Source organism: Ceratina calcarata, unplaced genomic scaffold (assembly GCF_001652005.2).
Source record: "Ceratina calcarata isolate Rehan_Ccalc_2016 unplaced genomic scaffold, ASM165200v1 scaffold250.2, whole genome shotgun sequence".
Lineage (NCBI taxonomy): Eukaryota > Metazoa > Arthropoda > Insecta > Hymenoptera > Apidae > Ceratina > Ceratina calcarata.
This window is the reverse complement of record NW_017147019.1, coordinates 1462997-1483939: the sequence shown is the minus strand read 5'-3', so window position 1 is coordinate 1483939 and position 20943 is coordinate 1462997. Positions and strand designations below refer to the sequence as shown.

The following is a 20943-nucleotide window of genomic DNA, read 5'->3' as shown; positions in this document are numbered from 1 at the left end:
TCGTTAAATATCGAAATTGGAAGAAGAATGCACTATTTTTAATTATAGGAAATGCGTTTTTCTAAGGTACATAAACTTTTGGGATTGACTGTATAGCCAATACATCCTTAATGAAGAGACTACGAATTTTTATGCAATATAAAACATTTTTGGTGTCAATTTAAAAAATTTGGTAGAAATAGAAATTCCTGCTTTTTAAGTATTATATGTTTGCAAGTACTACGCTTTGTTAAACATTGCGCGGAATTATTTCATGTTTCGTTTTTCAGGCGAGTGTATCCAGCCGTATTTTCGTCAGCGACTATCAGTTTGTTTCCACGATGATAAGAACGGGCACTTTTGGTTCAAGTGATAAGAAAAGTGTGGTGGAGATCTCTCAACATATAACTGTATCTCTGCAGGACATTCGAGCCGCGAAAGGAGATCTGCCTAAAGTCCCTAATGCAGCAAAAACTAGTATCTTGGCAAATGCGGAAATGGAAAGGATCTCCCCGGAAGAATAAATTTCTAAATGACTTGTTTAGAAGAAAGGATATGATAGACATAAACATAGTCCTACGCGCTACACTAAAGATAGAAAAATAGAAGAAGCTGTTAAATATGTAATAGAATTAAATTGTTATCTAAAACATAAATGAAATTGTTGTTTATCGTACGATTATGGGAAGGTGAATCTTATTAGGCAAATTCATTTTTATTTTACACATTCTTTCTTTTTAATGCAACTTTTGCTTTACGACACGAAGCAAGTTCCATCCTCTCGTAACTTAAATCTAGGTGCGCGGATTGCAAACGGCCCTCTCAAGAGATTTAAATCTCGCATACTACAATTGGATAAAGAAAACCGCATTCATCAGTGTTTTCGAGTGTAGGTATCGCCGCTTTGTTTTTCTACCCTCGATTAATTCAGGACACCACGAAATGTAATTTTGCATCCTGACGTGAAAAAATGCAGCCTGGTACGCGTGGTTATCTGTGGAATGGATCACGTAAAGCGGTAACGTGCGATGTCCTCCTATTTACGCAACTTCTTAATTAAGAACGAAACGTACTGGATGTCCCGTTTCCCTTTCGTCATTTCCTCGTAGGAATGTTCAAGTAATGATGCATTGCATTTGATTCTTGAATCACAATCAAAACCCTAATTCAATCTCATTTAATTAAATTACAATTATTCGATTAAATTCATCATAGATTAGCTAAAGATTTTCAATCTTAATTTAGTTGAGACGCATGTAACGTATACTCGTAATAAAAAATGCGCTATGAATGCGATACGTAGAACGATCCCTAATAAAAAACGTCTAAAGGCTACTCCAGTATAAAGATTCTTTTTTCTAAACTCATCGCGCATGGCGCGCAGAATTTTCTCTAAAATACATTTATAATATTTAAATTCAGTCGATCCGCCTTCCCTTGATGATTACTAGTGCCTTTCGAAGAATGACCTTTACCACGCACTTGCTACACACATGTACACGTACGATCGAGAGGAACCTTCGTTGCTTAATCGCTCGAATAAAATACAGTTTAAAGGAAGAGCGATCTCGGCAACACCTGCGCGCCAACATCTTTTATTTGAATATGATTCTAATATTTACGTATGCATGTGTTTTGAATCGATCATTAAATATTGCAACAAGCGTCCAATCACGACTGCGATTTCGGTATTTGTAATGGCACGATTATAATGATGCTTGTGCGTTCGTTTGGTTCATCGACATTATGTAAACATTTGTTCTTATCCTATTTATAGAATTATTTTCTGATTCTGATCGTTGCCTTCGATTGCGATTAATTCGTTATTAAAAATGCATCCAAATGTTGTATACAATTATTGCTCGCCTGAAATTAAATATTGAGCAACGTTCGCCTAGGAACGATGCGAAAGCGCATTTTAAGATCATAATTTAAAGACGAACATTTACGATCTTCTGGCGTTAAGCTCATAATGTAAAGCAATTATTTTACTTTCTTTTATAAAATGCGTTCATAAATGGATTAGAAGTTTCCAATAATTGATCGAATGATTGACTGAATTTGATTCAATACACCGTCATTGTAAAGTTATGACATTTCACACCTGTGGTATCAAATACGTGTACACATCTCAAATGTATATGCATGATTTAAGAATGTAAATATAGTATACATATATGTAAGTATTCGACAATTTGAAAGCCACGTATATCCGGTATACGTAAACGCTTCTTCGTTCCTTCGGTCCTTGTCGATTCTGATAATCGGTGTCGTTGATAGAGAGATAGACGTCGTTAGAAAATGGATTTTATACAAATCTATAAAACCTCACGGATTACGAATATGCAGAGGGAGAGAAAGATATGATCGGAGAAGGAGAATCCCGGTATCACACGATCGATCGACGAGCAGTGCAGACACACACGCACGCCCTCGTCGATACTTCCTTTCGTGACAAACAGAAGCCTAAAAACTAAGCATCACATGACAATCCATCTGACTTTTACCACCACGTTCCATTTATTCCCTGACAAATTCTATCCGAAGCTCGCTAGATAATTCTACGCGGGAATTCACCACTCTGCATATTCAAGGATTTTTAAATCGCAACAGGATCATTCTCTAGAACCATGTATTCGCAACAAATAACCAAACGATGACCCTTTCCCATTCAAGGAATCTTCCCCTTCTCTCGTTTTTCTGTTTCTTCTCTCTTAATTTGTGTCCCTCTCGTTTCGATTCGGTAAAGAAGCTACCCTAGCCTAAGGTGTATATACAATTGTTACGCTCGTAGAAGAGACATAACGTGCGCGGAGGCGAACCGCGACTCAGTCAACAGTTCTTGGAAAGCGCACGGAATGAACGAATCGCGCGATACGACGGCACACGGACATTATTGCCCGTTGTTCTGCACGTTATTCTGCACGTTGTTCTGCTTCACGGAATCCATATTGGGGATGTAGTCCATCGCCATCAGACAAGCGAATACGGTCATCACCATCTTCGGCTTCACCTCAGTTATGTCCTCGGGTAGCGCGTAGACGCGCGCGCCACATTTTCGGGCCAAGGATATCGCGTACTTCGCGTTGTCCAGGTTCTCCTGCAACGAGAAATCATAAGTTTATGGCCATTAATTATCCGAATGGTTCGGAACGGTAATGTCTTCACTGAACTTTCTCACAATTCTATATTCTGCTACCCTTTTAATTTATCAGGAAAACTACTCCGATCGATATAAGATTTAAAAGAACATCTCTTGTTCCAATCAGAGGCAAGTACAAAAATCAATAAAAAAAAATATCCTCGAACAAATACTGTAATCTATTATCGGAGCTGCATACTAGTATCAATGTATCAGATAAGCGCTACGTTGTATGTACATAAAAAAAAGCCATGTTACTTCATCGACAAATTCAATTGGCGAGCAAACCGTTTCATCCACAAAACAACCTACTAAACTTCCCGTGAGACGTTTACGAGGCCGTAACTCAGAAACCCACGATTGAACCATTTAAGAAAGAAACGACCGACTTGCGAAGAATGAAAAATAATTTCTCACCTCTTCGGTACCACCTTCCTTCACGAGGTCGTAATTCACGGAACCCGGTTTGATCGCATCGATTAGGTCGATGACCACTTTCGCGTCGGCTATCGACGAATCCTGGAAACCTTTGATGCTACTCGTCTTCCCAGCCGCTTGTATCTTCGAATTCACCCATTGCACTATTTCTCTCTCGACTTGTTGGGTACCCTGAGTGGCGCCCAGCGACGTGAGGATCGACAACGTATACGACCTCATCAGTTGCCAGATTAAAGCCAGAGTCAAAGTCGCATTTCCATCGTTTATATCCTGGCCAGCAATTCCAACTAGAGAGAAATTCATCGTTTTCCCAAGCTCGACCGCGTAATTACAATTCTCCAGTTTCTCCATGAATTTCCTTAATTTAGTAAACTTCTTGTGCACTCGATTCCAATTTACTGTGCCTGGTTTTATGATATCGTACAACTGGAAGATGACTAGACCGTCGGCCAAGTCGGAGTACAACCAATTCACGTGGGGTACGACGCCCATCGAATTCATCCAATTCCGATAAGTCTTCTCCTCTCTGGTCTCTTCCAACGACTCTAGACCCTCGATATTGCTTTCCGGTTTGTCCAACCCCGGGTAATTGTTGAACATGTTCGCGACAAAGGCAAGATTCAGCTTGTATATGCCGTTCACCACATCGCTGGGCGTTACGAAGCTGCGACAGCCTAACTTAGCCGCCTGTTGCAGCATGATTTCCGCTCGAGAGGTGTGGTTCGGTTCCATCAAAGCTTCCAAAGTGACTCCAGCTGTGTTCGGCGCGATCTGTTTGATCAAGTACGTGTAGATTTCCGAGTCTGTAATGTCCGACTGGAAATTGTGGCATCTCCTCGCAATGCCGGCGTTCTCCAAATGATGGTTCACCCATCGGAGGAGAATCGACTCCGGAGATAATTTCAATAAATCTTCGATGCGTTCTCCGTCTTGTAACAATGTAGCCAGGCCTGGGCAGTTTTCCAGCGTGATTTGATTGAACAGACCGATTCGTATAATTTGCCAGAGCAGACCGAGGACCAGATGAGGCGAGCCTTTGGTAAGATCGTGCGCGTCGATGTTCACGATGTTACAACCGATCGCTTGGGCAGAAGACAGAGCGAGAGTCAAGTTCTCGTGTTTCTTGTACAATGTTAGATTCTTCTTGTTGATCGTTCGTTCGTCGATCGTGTCAGGGCAGGAATGATTAATTATTTTGCTGAAACATGAAACAATTTAATAGTGTTGTGAAGACAGTAATTTACACTTGCATGCATCGGTGAATAAATACATACCACAGAAGAATTCCATCCTTGACTTTCTCGTACAAGTTCTTCCCCTCCGCATCGATCGGCAGCAGGTGTTTCAGGTCGGGGTCGTGCGATAAATTCGTGTTGATCCAGTCGCTGAACGCTAGTTGCTCTTCCAGCCTGACCGAGTGCGTAGTCCCCTCGCTGGACGCCTCGGAGATGCCACCCAGAGTTTCTAAATTCTCCTTCTTCGAAACGACCTGTTTGAACGTCGAACCCAATTCGTTGGCCTTTAGCTCTTTACATAGTTTCTCGAATTCCTCGAAGGAAAGTCGTCCCTTGTGCTCCGATCTCTGCTTGTCATCGTACTCCTCGATCATCTGTCGCACTTTGTACCCGGGCATTTTGAAGCCGCAGATGTCCAGAGCGCTGCGTAACTCCGTGAGGTTGATGAAACCGTCCCCATTCGCGTCGATCTACCGGAAATAAATTCTCATCAGATACAAAGTCCTCTTGTTCGGGATTTTTGGACGCAGGAAGTTGGATTCAGAAAGATGGAGTTCATTGTCTGGAGCAGCTTCATGGTACAGGGTTCTGAGTCTTCGGATTCCATTCAAAGATTCTTGTTTGATAGTTATGATTTTAAGTATCCAAAACAATTCGTGTTTGATGCCGGACGTGTGACTTGGGTTCTTGAGGGTGCAAGTGTTCAGATTTCATTGAAGGATTCATGGATATTTTCAATATAAGAAATTATCACAGCAATGAAGTAGGGAGTAGCTTGATTTTTCTTGAAATATCCGAGTTTCCAAACTTTAAGAGAGTACAAATATTGAAGTCTTCAGATTTGTTAAAAGATTCTTGAATGGGAGAAGATTAATGGTTACATGTAAGACCACAGTTTGTAATCTTGATTCTCCCCGATTCAGGAGTCTAAATGACTCAAGCCTTTTTTATAATTTATTAACGATGGTTTGACACATTATCTGTTGACTCTAAACAAGCGCAATATATATTTTTTTTTACTCTTTAATTCAATTACTGCTACGAGTGTTCGTATATCAGATAGCAAGTCGTTTCTACGAAGTCCAAACGATAACAGAATTGTGTTAAAGAAAAAGTGTCGAGGTAAAAAATTAGTTAGTACATGCAATCAACGTACACGATGCTTAATACGGTACCATCGTCACGTGTGAAAGAACGGTACTGCTTTATCTCGCAGCCGTCTCGCGGCTCCTTCGACGATATCTAGGTTGTCCGCAATAAAAGTCTCGTCGGTTTTCAAGAATGCAGTCGCGATCAGAGGCGGTGCAATTTTCCACGGAGAACAATAGTCGTACACGGAAAGCGTTCTTGGAAAAGCGGCATCGGGGTTAATCGACGGTTCTTTATGCTCGTTTCTCGGGAAACCGTGTTGCCGACTAATTAGCATCTTATTCTAAACGCTGAACGGGTCCCGAATGTTTCCGTTTTAATCACCGTGAAACCATCCTCACTACCATTTAACTCCGTGACATAATAAAGATCTATCCTTATCGACTTTATCGATAATTTCGTGCTCGCCATTGACAAATCAACGAATGAGTCAGTGTGTTATTTTCATCGAAATTTTGATGACGTTCTATGTCGAACTTTAGAGATAATATCCGAAGATTCGCATTAAATACTTGTAATGGCTTAAGGATTAACGATTCGCCAGGAAAACTCGAATACGTACGAAGCCTCGAATATAAAGGGGTAACTAGAGAGAAGTTATTGAGATAGACGTTATGGAGATCTTAGCTACTCACTTGTTTGAACAAATTTTGAAAATCGTTAGAGTACTCCTCCAAAACGTCCCATTTTTCCACATCAATGATCTCCATGGCGAAAAAATTAAGGAGAGAACGCTCCCACAAAGACGATCAGTACCGATTAGTATACCGCGCGATACTAAACGTTGCATTATTAAACCTTTGCTTGTTATCAACATTTATCACACAATAGATAAAAGAAAAAAAAATTATATGATATCTTCACTCTCTTATCGATGGAGTAATAGAACATAATCTATAATCTTCGCTAATCGATTTTCCGATTACTGATAATATTTGCATGTCGTAGGATTTATTGCCTACATATTTCATATGTCTTACGAGAAGGATAAAAATATCATTCCCACAAAAAGAATACAAGGAAAAGAAATTTATAAGCCAATTACTGCTGAACAGTAATACACATGAAATAACTGTTACTGAGGCAAAAGCGAATCAAGCATTAATCATAATACTTATATACTTTTATTATTCCAGAGAGCAGGAACTAAGTGCTTGAGTGTACGTAACGAATCAATAAGAATAATCTGCCAATTCCACGAATCACATATTGTGAACCGATGCATTCGATAAATTATACATATAACAAAATCTGTGATAAAATTTCTTATCGACCTTCCTGTATGTAATTGCAAGATAACAATTTTACACGGAACAATAAGAATGTCTTATCTGCAGAATTTCGAAACCTACAGAGAACAAAAGCCATCGATTAGATATTTTCAAATGACCGTATATCATAAAATGAATATTATTTATCCAATTAGAGTGGCGCTAAGCTAGTTATGAGAGAGCGTTCTCGATCAGAACGGTACGAAAGTAACATCGCGATGACTTAATCCGGCATTACGCTCGAAATACCGAGAAGTCAACCGAGGCGCATTGACCCAGCAAAATGCGGCAGTTCGATCGTGGGTAATTTGTAACCGGGTCAACGTAAATGCGCCCTTCCCCGCCCATCGGTGCAACCAACCTGGCAGGTACCGATAACAGTCTCGTTTCTCATTTTGCATATAATCCAATCACGCTTATTCGACTACCTCATTCATCTCGATAAATTCATTATGCTAATTTGAATAAATTCTGTGACACGTAAAAATTAGTGAAATAATCAAAGGAATAAAATTTGTCAATCCTGAATTTGTCAGATCGTTGAATGATAAATCCTTTTCAATGAATTTACACTAAACTGTGGCATGGAGCTTGCAACAACCTCGTATAGAAGAGAATCACTGGATATTAACTCGATAAAACGAGAAACCAGTTGACTGCGACGGAAACCAACAATGTTACCATGTTTGTACCGGGCAGCCAGCCGGAAAAGCAAACGGAAAACAATATATATTATACGGTGGCGTTACGCAATCCCGAGTCACATTTACCGAAGCCTGAAACGGCGCACGCCTACCCGACCGGTTAGGTTCTTCGCTTTCACGAATTCTATGGACTGCGACGATCGACCGCGATTCACCGGCCATATTACACGCGCATCGTTCGCGCAACACATTTTTGCATACGAAATCCATCAGAATTCTTCGGCATCCGGAAGGACCGCTGCGGTAACGGAATCGATTGAGAGAACGAGACTACATCGTTTCGCATCACGAACTTCCGATCTCTCCCCTTTCCTTCAAAGTTAACTTCCAATTGTTAAAAAGTTTCCACGACTCCCGTTTGCGAGCAAATTTCTCTAGAGTCAAGCATACGTAATTAATCAGTTTAATAAAATATGCATTTCAGATTGCAAAATGCATAGACTTTTGATATTTTTATGCATCATATGCAACAGTTCAATTATCTGTTCATTATACTGGTTTTATAAATGCACAGAATCCACGGTTTAGTGGATAGGATTCAACGAGAATAATGTATAAAATGGATTCCTTGATGAACTACTCTTGTGGAAAAACTACGTAGGCCAATTGCAGCGATGGTCCGTTTAATTTTCCATTAACTTCGTTTGCTCCCGGAGCTCGTTTAGTAACGCAATTTCCGTGCCGGGCTCCAGGCGAAATTAGAAATACTATTACGAGCTCGCTTCGCAGATACGTAATTCATGCACGCAGGTACATAATACTTGGTGCAATCGGGGCAGCGAACAGAAAAAGCTTACACGGTGCAATAACTTTCTCGAGTTTTTCGTAGCTCGGCTCGGTCGTGATCTCACACGCTTGGAATTGCTAAGACGCAATGTTGCACACGAGGTGGCAGACACAGTGAACGTTTCAGGACAAGAGCGAACGCGCCCTTCCTACCGAGATTCAAATCACTGCTCGCATTGAAGTAACTGGGAATTCAAAAGACGCTGTAATGCTAACCATTTTAGTTTCAACGGATGCAATCTGTTTGCCACTTTATCCTTGTACTTGGTACTTGTTTCGAACGGTACCAAAGCCAACTTCCTTTACAATTTCTAGTGCAACGCGATATCGCATGAAAGTAACACGTGACGTCGGCTCCCGAGATTTACATAATTAGAAAAATGAAAATTCATCCGGGAGCATGAATATTCAGGAAAAATGTCTTTGAAGCGACTGAAGCTTCTGAAAATATTAATTTCCTCCTGAGTACCAGCGGATCTCTGGTTTCCACGGGTCGTAAGGGTGAACCCCCGTGATTTCGCGCAGAGATATCGTAGAAGAGGTCGTAAAGGACGCGCGAGGGTGTATTAAATATCGCCGCGAGGCTTCAGCACGTTTCTCCGACGATGAAGGAGTGCCGGGGATGGGTTACTGGACACCCTGTAGACTAGAGACGCGAATGCTCTCTCGGGGTCAGACTTCTCTCTCGTTCTCGCTTTTATCCTGAGAACTGGTTTCATCGGCGTCGCATTGCGCTCTGTCCCCACCCCGTTACACGCGCGTCGTACGATCCCTCCTCGTCGTCTCCTCTTTGGAAATCGCGATTAAATTACCCGCGAGGAAAACGAGCCTCCTCGTCGCTATTTGCACGCGTTGCGTTAACCCTTTCAGCAACGGGACTCTGCAATCTCGGATTTGAATCGCAGTTAACGATGTCAAGGAGCAGAAGCTTTAAATGAAACATCGTTGTGCCACTGCGACGAGTTTCCCTTATTTTTCAAGAAGAAACAGTTAGAAATCTGGACTAGGGCAGAAGACTTCGCGGCCGCTATGAAACGATATTGGCCTTAATGCGACATAATAACTCTTGCTATTTCTTAATCTAACGTATAATCGTCTCCGTTTCTGAATGGATCACTCGCGGCTCGCGATAACCGGAAAACAATGTTACGATGTTTGAAGAGGTTTAACATTTTCATATGAAATTCCGATAAAAATTTGACCAAATCGCGGCTCGTAAAAGTTGATAAATCTTTCCATGTAAAAAAGGTACACTTTTATGGTGCCCGGATTCCCGATAAACTTAAATTTTATTGGTCGTGAATCAGGGAGGATTTCAAGTACAAGGTGCTCTCACGTGTTCTAGATTTCGATCGTTGAGTCAACCAAGGGTTTCCTTGATCTCAAGGCAGCGATAGAAGCGAGTCGTTTTCTACGTCACGATGAGATTCCGCCTACGTGAAACACGTGCGACGAGTTTGTTCTTTCGCCGAGACTCGTCAGACTGGATTCAGGCTCGCGACAAATTCTACGTACAATTACGCAACACTGCCGCCTGTACGAGCGAGCGCCGTTTCGCGAATGCAAAGTCGCGAAACGGAGAGAGAGTCGAATTTAAGGCGGGCACACCTGCTAATTGCGAAACGCGATCACGGATAAGATGACGGTGCGATGATGCCGGGGCTTGATTAGTCACCGATGACGGCTGCCGTCGACATGGATTTATGTGTTTTGCTAGAATTTTCGAAACGTTAGGTTTCACGTCGTTTCTGCACCGTGAACGCGACCGCGTTGACTTATCGCGCGGGTTACCGAGATAAAACGTAATTAGACTTAATTTGAATGCAGACGAAGGTTAGCTACTACCAGTCTAATGCGGAAAAAATAACTGTACATCTTAGCTGGCATAATTTCTTACAATAACGTTGAAATTTCCCAGTTCGCGTCATACTGGAAAATATGGGTCAAAGTAGACTTGCTGATTATAAAAAGATATTGCCGTGACTCGGTAACCGATCAATAAGACAAGAAAATCTCGTAAAAATAAAAGATCACGGTTTAAAATATTACAAATCAGACTTTCAGATTTCCTCATTTCTGAGCTCGTTACTGTCAACCTAGATTCTATCCTATTAATTTATGGTCACACCGAATTTCAAGCAAGTCCAAATTGAGTAGTCGTGTTCATCGATAACAAATTTTCAATTCAATTCCTCCCTTCTATTGGAAAACGGCAGAGAGATCGATTAAACGTCCTGTCACCAGAATACCGGGAACCCTTTTAAATAACCGATAGAGCGAGCACGAGCACCGGGCGATCAATTAATTCTGACATGAAACGAAATACAGGTACGTCGAACGAAACAACAGTTTTTCTGAACGTACCTACGATTGCCAACTCTTTTTGTCAACGCGTTTAATTTATATGCAACGCGCCGCACGATGCGTTGTCACACGGAATAAATTACGGTCGCGTTTTACACGCCGCTGAAAGCTCGGCAATGATCCCTTAATGGGCGCTGCGAGAGAGTAAAAAGTTCGCTAGCCGCTTCGGTGTTAGTTCAAGTGGCGATAATTGAACAGCTTTGAAGCGAATCGTTCTCTCGGTTGAAGGACACGTTGCACTGACCGTTCCTCCTTCGACGACCGACCGTACGCGTTTAATCCACTACTTAATTGAATTCATATTTTACCAAGAGTCGCCCGTCTGCGTTCGCGGGTTATCACAGAGCAAACAAAAAAATTCCATTAACGTTATGCAACCGAGAATTTGTACAAACCACAATTGCGTTTCTTTAATGATCCTTGCAACATAACCGAATTATCGACGAAGTTACGAAGTACGTTAGAAAACCATCTGTTCCGCGATTCATTGCGAAACCTTTGCGATCAGAGGGAAATTACAATTTTTTTTAACTGTTAAAATTAAGGACGTAGGCTCGTCGCGAATTATTTTGTCACAACTAATTGAGGTAAAAACTGTGGACGATTAACATTGTACGTTCTCCGTCATGTAACAGTTGAACCCTTTTCTGTTCTTCCATCGTGCACTTCTGGTGCGTTACACGTTCAACGATGTTCTCGATCCTCCAAAGCCCCGACTTAAAGCACGCTAAAGCTCGGGATTAAGGAAGACGTACAATAATTCCAGCGCAAAGTAAACTACGCTGGAAACTACTGCGTATGTCATGCTTATTCCAGATGCATCAACGCGAAGATGCAATGCTGGCAACTGGTTTCGCGAGACGACATCATCTGCTGGTGTCAGTGTTAATTGTTATCAAGAGTCGCGACGACTCGGGACATCGATTACTTGTCCCATCGTTCCATTTGGCCTCGTCACCGTTCTCCATGCGATCAGTCGTGTTACACGCCGCGCACCGCTCTATCCACGCGTGATTCGATTTACAACGCGGGCGAAAGTGAGATCCGACGTGATCAAGGTTAACGATACCGATCAATTACCGGTACGATTAATCGGCGAAGACCGAATCCGCGTGCCGGATATGCGCCAGGAATCCCAACTATCAGCCTTATGCTCGATCAGTCCGGTAATTTGTAGTAGGATAAACTCCTTCTATAGTAAGAGAACCGGTCTCCGTAATTCTAGACCGAATAATTGGATGTTACTTGAAAATACCTATCGAATTATTTATTGTACGTGTTCAATTCCACCGAGAAACACTTGTAGTCCAATATTAATGGCACCTTGGTTGCAATTCGAAAGTAGAACACCCCGAACCTTGTAATTACAAACTATATACCATTGCTCTCGTTGTTCGATTAATTCACTGGTACAATTTATCAGTGAAGATCGAATCCACGTGCTGGCTTTATGCCGGTAATGCCAATTATCAAGCTTTTGCTCATTGCTCGATAAATCCTTCTACGGCAAGAATCTTCTGATCGAATAAATGAATGTTAATTTGAAAATACGTGTCAAATTATTTGCAATACGTGTTCAATTACTTGGAGAAACACTTGTAATCCAATTTTAATCGCACGTTCCACGCAATTCGAAAGTAGAACGCCTTGAACCCTGCAGTTACAACTATATACCGCTGCTCTCATTGTCGGAAACTAGTTTTCAGTTTGCGCGGAAAACAGAACGGAGCGTTGTAACGTGCAATCTACGCGTACCGGGTTGGGCCTCGCTCTCTGTAGTGCAAACATCGGGTTGTAAACCGCGACGGATCGCGCTATTAGCTAATAGCAGGGTTTAGGACTTGTGCCACAGAATTGAAGTAGATTAGAGGTGAGCAAAGTGAAAGGCTCCGAGTTCTAATAGAAACACGTTCGAGTTTATTTATTAAACGTTAATGAGAGTTACGAGCACAATTTCTGCTCATTAAAAAGCAATTTCGTACGAGTTCGTGAAACATACCTGTATGAGATAATACTGATGATTGCGGTACCAAAAGAAGAGAATTGTTTCACTAAGAACTGTGTACGAAACAATCAGCAAAGTGAAATTGACTAAGCTGTAAGGCATTCACTAACGTCACCGAATCAGGTTTTACATTGTGAACGTTGACCAAACAATAACTCTAATAATCACCGGCTATTAGTCCTTCAATCGTTCAACAAATTTATCCAATCTACCGAATCAATATGTACTGCAAACAAGTCCTTTCATGCCTGATATGTCTCGAATCTTGCAATTTTGCAATACCGAATGTTAATGGATAAAATTAAGGAAAAGAATTTGACGAAGTACTGAAGCAGCTATGGCCATGTGCGATCATGCGAATTCTCAGCTTGCGAGTCGATGAGTCAAGCTCGCATTCTTCCAAGTGCGATCACCTCTGATTTTATTTCATTGCCCGATGAGCTCGCGGGTCCTCCTTATACAGAACCAGACTTCTGAACCAGCGTGTTTCCCTCTTTTTCACGGGCGTATTTCATTCAAGACCTCGTGGGCACAAGCGTGACAATCGGGCTTAAACGATTTAATCTCTACAGACCGTTTCTGCTTACTCGACCATTGATTTCTTTCATCCTCAAGCTCATTCATTTTTTTAAACGATGTCAGTATACAAAATATTTATATAAATAGTGGTTCAATATAGTACTGCAGTTTTTTTATACAGAATAAAATGTTTTAGATAAAAATTTCTATCATTTTTGCACATGTCGAATAATGCATAAAACGGTGTAATTATGGATAACGAAATATATATAGGAAAAAGTAGAAGTTAATAAATGAAAGGTGAAGGTAATTTAAGAACGTTAGATTCGCATCTAAAAGGTTAATTACTGCAATTAATGTAGCAACGTTTTACGCAATCGGGACCGGTGACATCGGATAATAATTTCATCGAGGTTTCACGAAGCTGCAGGTAATTTAACGCTGCTCGATTCAGAAGCACTTTCCGCTTGCGACACCGCGGACGGGCTGACGAGGCTGGAAAGCCTGGCTCTGAGAACGTCCAGGAATATTGTTGAAAGCATAATAATCTACCGTGTAATTAAATGGGAGCTGAGCAAACACATTAAAGCTACGACTTCAGGACATCAAAATAAGTACAGTAAATCCTTTTTCTTGAAGTGTAAAAGAAAATGCAAGTACTTAATGGAGCGCGTTAACTTGTGGATCATCGGCCAGATGGTAATTAACTAAAGGCAGTTTATGAGTCAAAATGGCTAATGGGGTGAAGGTTGTGGTCTTTTAATGTCCAGATGATGAGTCGACGGGAAGTTCAAGGTATTTTCAATATTTCGATGAATAATTCTTACGGAGAAAATTTCCATGAAATTACTGAATCGTCGTCCACTCTTCCGCGTACATAATTACCATTTACGATTCTCACCCTTCCCGGAATCGGAATTCCTAATTACAGCACATGCACCTGCGTGTTATTACACGTATGCATTTTTATCGTGAATGCGATTAGAATTCGTAAACGTGATAAACTACAAGAGTTATAGGACAAACGTAAAAGATGTATAATCAACATTTTTACCTATAAATCATCTAAAGTGGTCCGCTTTTTTGCGAGTTAAAAATAAGAAACGGAGTAAGTCGAATCGATGGCGTGAATTAAAATAAATGAGTCAGTCTACAGAGTAAGAGCGTATATAATTAACGGTCGATAGGTCGAGAGTGCGATCATCTCAGAATGATTCACGTTACCAGGACTGGCGCAAAAGTATCCAGATAACGCTTCTCGTTTTCATAATTTAACAACACGATTTTTATTGCTATCAATCTCAGCTTTCCGGCTAGGCATGTGTCATTCCGATGATCTTACGTTTTCATTCACGATAAAAAGTGTTAATCACGCGAATGAACGAGCAAGAAACATCGTTTTGCCTTTTAAACTAAAACTGTAGCTGTTAAAATTCGATGGACAAATCGTTTACTGATATATCAAAAATCCTGACTCACTTTCAAGTGCTTACATCAGATTTAAAAATGATAAGGAATAGGTCCATGATAATGACTTGATAGAGGCTGTTATTGTATCATGGAGAGACGTGCGTGCGAGACAATTTATCAGCACGTTTACTATAACGCGTATTCTGAAACCACAAAGAGTCAGTGTTGTGCTGATATGGTGATCCGAAAGTAGTGACGAGATGCAGAAACGACTCTCTCGACGGATCTCGTTTCCTGTGGTCACCCACTGCACCCTGTTTTCCTATCATCGTATATGTACATACGTGTGCCCTTACAAGATAGTTTAAATCTACGCCCCGTTCTGCCTACCAAATTCAGCCATAGAATTGTTTTGTGTAAAAGCTAGAGCGCATCTGCGCGCTGTTGACTCAGGTGACGAGTTCTCAGCTCTCTTTAAGCGATACACGATCGCCGTTTTATCGGAACAGTATGGGAACGATGTATTGCCATTTACGAAAATTGAATTAGATAAGTCCATTACGGACAATGAGAGGAGAAAACGGTATAAAGGGAAAAGTGGCGATACACATTGAGAAACGAGCGGTTTCTATTCGAGAAATTCGAAATCGTGCCATGTTTCCCCTTTCGACATTGGCAGCTTTGATAATTATCACAAGGAAATGGTAAAACCACCGGATGGTGAGCTAAGGAAATTCCCAGGATATAGTTCGTGTCTGATTATTTATCGCGTTCGCGTTTCTTTCGAGACTGAACACGACCCGCAGGAATCCACAAACTCAGACTTTTTTTGCGCCATTGTTTGCCGATTCGTGGATTAATTAAGTGGCGACGAGCTCCGGCACACAAGTGGAATTTACATTGAGCACCGTACACCGCGGCCTGAGAGAGGATTAACGGTTTTGCGGACATTCCGGCCGGGCCGGGCCGCGGCATATCTTCACCGTGAGGATATTTTCGTCGCGACAACTCGGCCGGTTTTGAGGAAAAAAAAACACGTGGTCCTCTCTCGGCTTTGGAATTTTTAAAAATCTCACATTGCCACCAAAACGGGTAACAGCGTACTCGAGTATCGTGAGTGCAGCCGATAGAAAAGTGTTCCTTATCATTCACTCGATTGCAGGAATTTTCTCCCAACAAATAGCTGAGTGAGTTGTTTATTCAAATTACTGCAGTAGACTTCAGAAATTTTATCAAATTATTCTATCTACGTTCTTAATCAAATACCGCATTAACACTAGAACTACCTAATCAATCAAAATAACTAGTTCTAAATGGAGAAACGCATGTATGAAAAAAGGTCAATAGTTGTAGTGTTAAAATAAAAATATGCAAAGCTGAAGGCAAGATACTTCATAATAATTGCGCAAAAATAAATCAACGAGTTGATCATCGTACGAGAATCGTTCTCCCATCGATGAAAATGTTTTTAGCGACCAATTAAGAAGCTCGGGTACAACTTCATTTCACGTGATCTCATTAGCGCGGCTTAATTACGAGTCCAGTTACCAATCAGTGAATCACGAGCGTACACTCGTAACGTCTCTATCTGGATCGGCCTTCGAGCGTCGAGTTTCGGTTATTACCAAACACAACAATGAAACGCAAAACCGGAGCAGCGATTGACGGGCTGAACCACGGTGTCACGAGACTCTATCATCCTCGTGGATCGGTAACTCGACCAAACTTATTAACCTCGGCAGCCGAAGGCTACCTGGTACGTAAGAAGATACGTATATCCGTTTACTGACTCATCAATTTTAAGATACCTTACGTATCCATAAGGGAGAGTGCCCGATGGCTTATCAACCTGGAAGGCTTGCACGATTACTTTAATGGTCGTAGCAAGAGTGGATTCCAAATATTAAAACATCCTGACTACGTTTTCGTTAAAAAGAAAAATCTGAAATAACAGATTTTAGTTCTTGCAATAGAAAAATGTTTTAATTTCCTAATACCGATTCGAGAAAGACTATGTTGCAAAATATATCCACAGCGTTTGTAGAATTATGCATAGGACATTTAAACAAGTGCGCATACTCTACTCTGAACGGGATTTACATGACTAAAATCTTGGTGCTGTTTCGATAGCAGCGTACAGTGCAGAGTGCAAAGGTGGGGAAGGTGCGGCCTCTGTGCGTTTCTTGTGCGGCCTCCTTTTACGGTTTCAAATGTTATTTATATTTTAATACATTCAAGTACTTTCAATCAAGAAACAAATGCAAATGTCCCACTACTTTAAGGTACCTCGATAGCATTTGCGAAACACATACAATTTTAATACAAGTTGAATTGAACATTGATAAAAAATTATAGTGGCCTCTTTTATTATTGCCTAATTTACATGTGGCCTCTAATAGTAAAAAGATTCCCCACCTCTGGTATAATGTGTTTAAATTAGTGTGATGAAACAAAAGCAAGCGGTCTGTTTCTCTTTGCCGCAAAATCGTTTGCATATACAAGCATGTTCCGCGAAAGCTTGTACGGCAGGAAATTTGTGTTGATCTTGAAGGTCCTAGCTAACGCGGCAGGATGGGAATATCCGCTCCAATGCGTACGATGGAACGTGCACAGAGAAAGATAATTCTCATTAGGTACCGTGCATAATAGAAAAAAATTTTAATTTCCTTTCATTTACTTCAAGCTATTCTAAACGAAATAATTCTTATGCAAACAGAATTAGAAGAACAAGTTATGAGTATGTATTCAAGGATTCTAATCTCCAAGTTTAATCATTTTTATTCGCTTTTTAAACAGCGTCGAAAATTCACTGCACATACCAATGGCTTCTACCTAGACGTTTCTAAACGCCAAAAACGCTCGCCAAGACGACTTCACATGAATCACCTATCGTACGTTTCCTGTGTATTTGGTATTCTTCGAAGGGAACGCGACGAAACGATATTCCCAACGTTCGAACCATACAAAATATTTGCGTGGGTGAGCCTCGAGCGGAGAATTTATCTTGCGATGATCGACGCATTGATCGAATATAACCACACGAGAATCCGTATCTTCGACCGACATTAATTATTCTTTACGATCTCCATTAGAGCGACAATTTAGTCGCGTTTCGAGCCGTTAATCGATCGCGTAATTGCGAGTACGCGCCGATTAACCATTGATTTATTCAGGAAAAATATCGTTTCGTTAAAGGAAGCTCGTTTCGTCGGGGCGTTATCTCCGTACTTGGAAGTCTGGAGCCTCGTCGGAGGAAGGATTAATTAAAAATACAGGCGTAATAAGGAGCTAAGCGTGGGAACCGAACCGGGAAAGGACGCGTGCACGTACACGCCACGCACTATGAACGCACGCGTACGATCTGCCTGTATTCATGTGAGAAAAACGCGCCTGGAAGAACATTTCGATCCCCTCCACGAGTGGAATTAGTAACGAGCGATCGCGTCTATAATCTAGCTCTAAAATAATCGTCTTTGGGAGTTTGGGTCAAATGCAAACTAAACGAAAATTTCAGGAACTTTAATAATCTCGTGTCTCAATTTTCATCTTCGAAACGTTTCAAATTAAAAGTATCATACATATTTTATATAAAGAGCATGAGACACTATAACAAACAGCAGTTTTTTTTAAAAATAACATAAAACATCGAAAATTACTCATTGTTATTTTAATAAAGATTTAATAATTGAACGATCTTGATCATCCTCTGCCCCTATAATAACCCTAAATGGAGAACTTCCTTCTCTCTTATCTAGAAAACTGATCGTACTCCATTAACAGAGACAATGCTTAGCGATTATTATTAGAATGTAAATTTTATGCATTTAGATTAGAAGATTTGTATCTATAGACAATATAAAGAAATCTAGATTTCATTTTTTAAATTGCATAAAATCCCGCGGTCTAATGATCTACCAGACGCTCGATGAAAGAAGCACGTATATAAACCGAAGGCTCAAAGGGAGAGCGGCGACGGGAAAAATCGGCAGGGTTATTTATCCACTTTAAAGATTAGGTCTGGTGTACATATTTTCTCGTAATAAAGAGCACATTCATAGACGAGAAATTCCCGGGCCAGGTTGTGGCCGCATTTTTCCACGGCTGCACACGCAGAAACAGGAGCGACATTGTGCACAGCAAAATTACGCTGAATGCAAAACGAGAGAAATCTCTGTTGGACGATTGTGAGCAACGACTAGCAGCGTCGCGTTCACGTTTAAAAGGTATAAGAGAATTTCGCACGAACGATTAAAATCAAAATCATGTTGCCCGAGTATTGAGATATTTATAGCCGATCTGAGACAGTACACGCTGAAATAGTTAAACGATATGTTATATCGATTAAAGATGGTCAGTTCATGATCTCGTACCTTGACCTGTACATGTAAAACGCGCGAGGACAATTACACTGTTGTCGAGTATCGAGTAACGTGTTCTTCGCCGCGCTCCATTTGTATGGAAATCGCAAGGCCGACAATTATCATGCTATTTAGCGTGAATTACGAACGACCCGAGTAATTCGCTGTTGAACTTCAACCACTCCGTCGCCCGCAGTTCGACACGTTCTCGTCGCTTCCGGTGCCTCTCCTACAGGAAAGATAATAAAAAAAACGGCGGTTCTCAACTTAAAGAATTTTCAGTGATGCGAGAACCAAATCGAAAATAAAGAAACAACACTAATTGGAGATGAAAAAGTATTTTATAGTTCTTCGAACAGCACTTCAAAGAAATTTCGACTCTCACATGTCGGTCGACTGATAGCGTATCATTCAGGAAGTGCAATTATCATTAACGAACCCTACGTAACAGACACGGAAGCCATGATTCACGAACATTATACATACAATCCTTTATTTGATCAAGCTCTTCTTCACTTTTTTAGAAATACTCAACTGATTCTCCAGGTACAAATTTTTTCAACGCGATGAACGCAAGAACGGCGCCTGGAAAATGTAATGCACCAGTTGACCTAGGAAAGCGTGTTTCGCAATGATCTCGATCGATCGCGGACCATTTGCTATTCCAGCGACGTGCAATTGCATAATAACCGCTGCACGCCATTATAACAACAGCAGCGTTGAGCAACAATTCGAACAGAACGCATTGTTAGCCTGCGAACGAGCTTTTGCTGGTGCCGTGTCCCACACCGTGGTTTCACCGGGAAGAAACAAGGAACCCGGTGCACACGCAACGAGCTGACAATTAATTGCCCCCCCAACTTATTACGGCACCGTTACAAAGGAGTTCAACGGGCGATTTATCTCGGCCGATTCCCGAGGCTCGCTTCTAATCATCGTGACTTCAACGCGACATCCTCGACCGAGCGCCGATGCAATTAAAGTATCTCGCATGATGAAAAACGACAGAAGCAAACGAGATAAGACGCGTTATTAATCATCGATTTAATTAATCTCTGCGAAAACTGCTAACGAGATCACTGGAAATATAATAATTATGCAACGATTGAACAGATACGTGACTCAACTCTGCTTGGGAACCGAGCGACGGACTTCGATACAAAGGAATCAACAATTTCGGTCGACCGCTTGATAATGTATTCTTAATACAGCTCGTAACACCTCTTTCACGAACATTACAGTGCATCACTGTATTAATTTCATGCTCGCAGAACTATGAAACTGTTTTGGTCCGAAGCCACGATCTCACGCTACCTGAGAAACACCCGATGCATGAAGTGTGTATGTACAACAACAAATTTCGCGTTACCACAACCGAGATTGTCCGTGCTTAATAAATATCCATGAACTTATCAAGCTGCTTTACTTAAGGATGTATAGGCTATATACTTAAACATGCTAGCATATTGAATTTGTTATTATAGATTCCTATTACTATTAAAAAGTTAGAATTATAGTGATTTCAAATTTTTCATAGGTAATAGTATCATCTACAACTTTTACTTGAAGCATTTTTCAATATT

The 20943-nt window shown here is 41.0% G+C and overlaps 2 protein-coding genes across 3 annotated transcripts in view; one reads left to right on the top strand and one right to left on the bottom strand.

Annotated features, from left to right (window-relative positions):
* LOC108623099 (uncharacterized) overlaps window positions 1–635 on the top strand; it is a 2554-nt gene extending 1919 nt beyond the window's left edge. Inside the window, exon 3 of the mRNA XM_018021399.2 lies at window positions 270–635. Coding sequence (XP_017876888.1) covers window positions 270–503 — 234 coding nt within the window. The 3' untranslated portion in view covers window positions 504–635. The remainder of the gene's footprint in view (window positions 1–269) is intronic.
* A 40-nt stretch (window positions 636–675) lies between these two features.
* Fim (plastin-2 fimbrin) overlaps window positions 676–20943 on the bottom strand; it is a 24997-nt gene continuing 4729 nt past the window's right edge. The window contains exons 1-4 of one of the 2 annotated variants that reach the window (XM_018021396.2): window positions 6579–6835; window positions 4834–5264; window positions 3539–4757; window positions 676–3079 (exon numbers count right to left, since the gene is read on the bottom strand). In XM_018021396.2, the coding sequence (XP_017876885.1) occupies window positions 2873–3079; window positions 3539–4757; window positions 4834–5264; window positions 6579–6653 (1932 nt within the window). In that variant the 5' untranslated portion in view covers window positions 6654–6835 and the 3' untranslated portion in view covers window positions 676–2872. Of the gene's footprint in view, window positions 3080–3538; window positions 4758–4833; window positions 5265–6578; window positions 6836–20943 lie in introns of those variants that run through there. The other variant, XM_018021397.2, reaches the window with a different exon arrangement.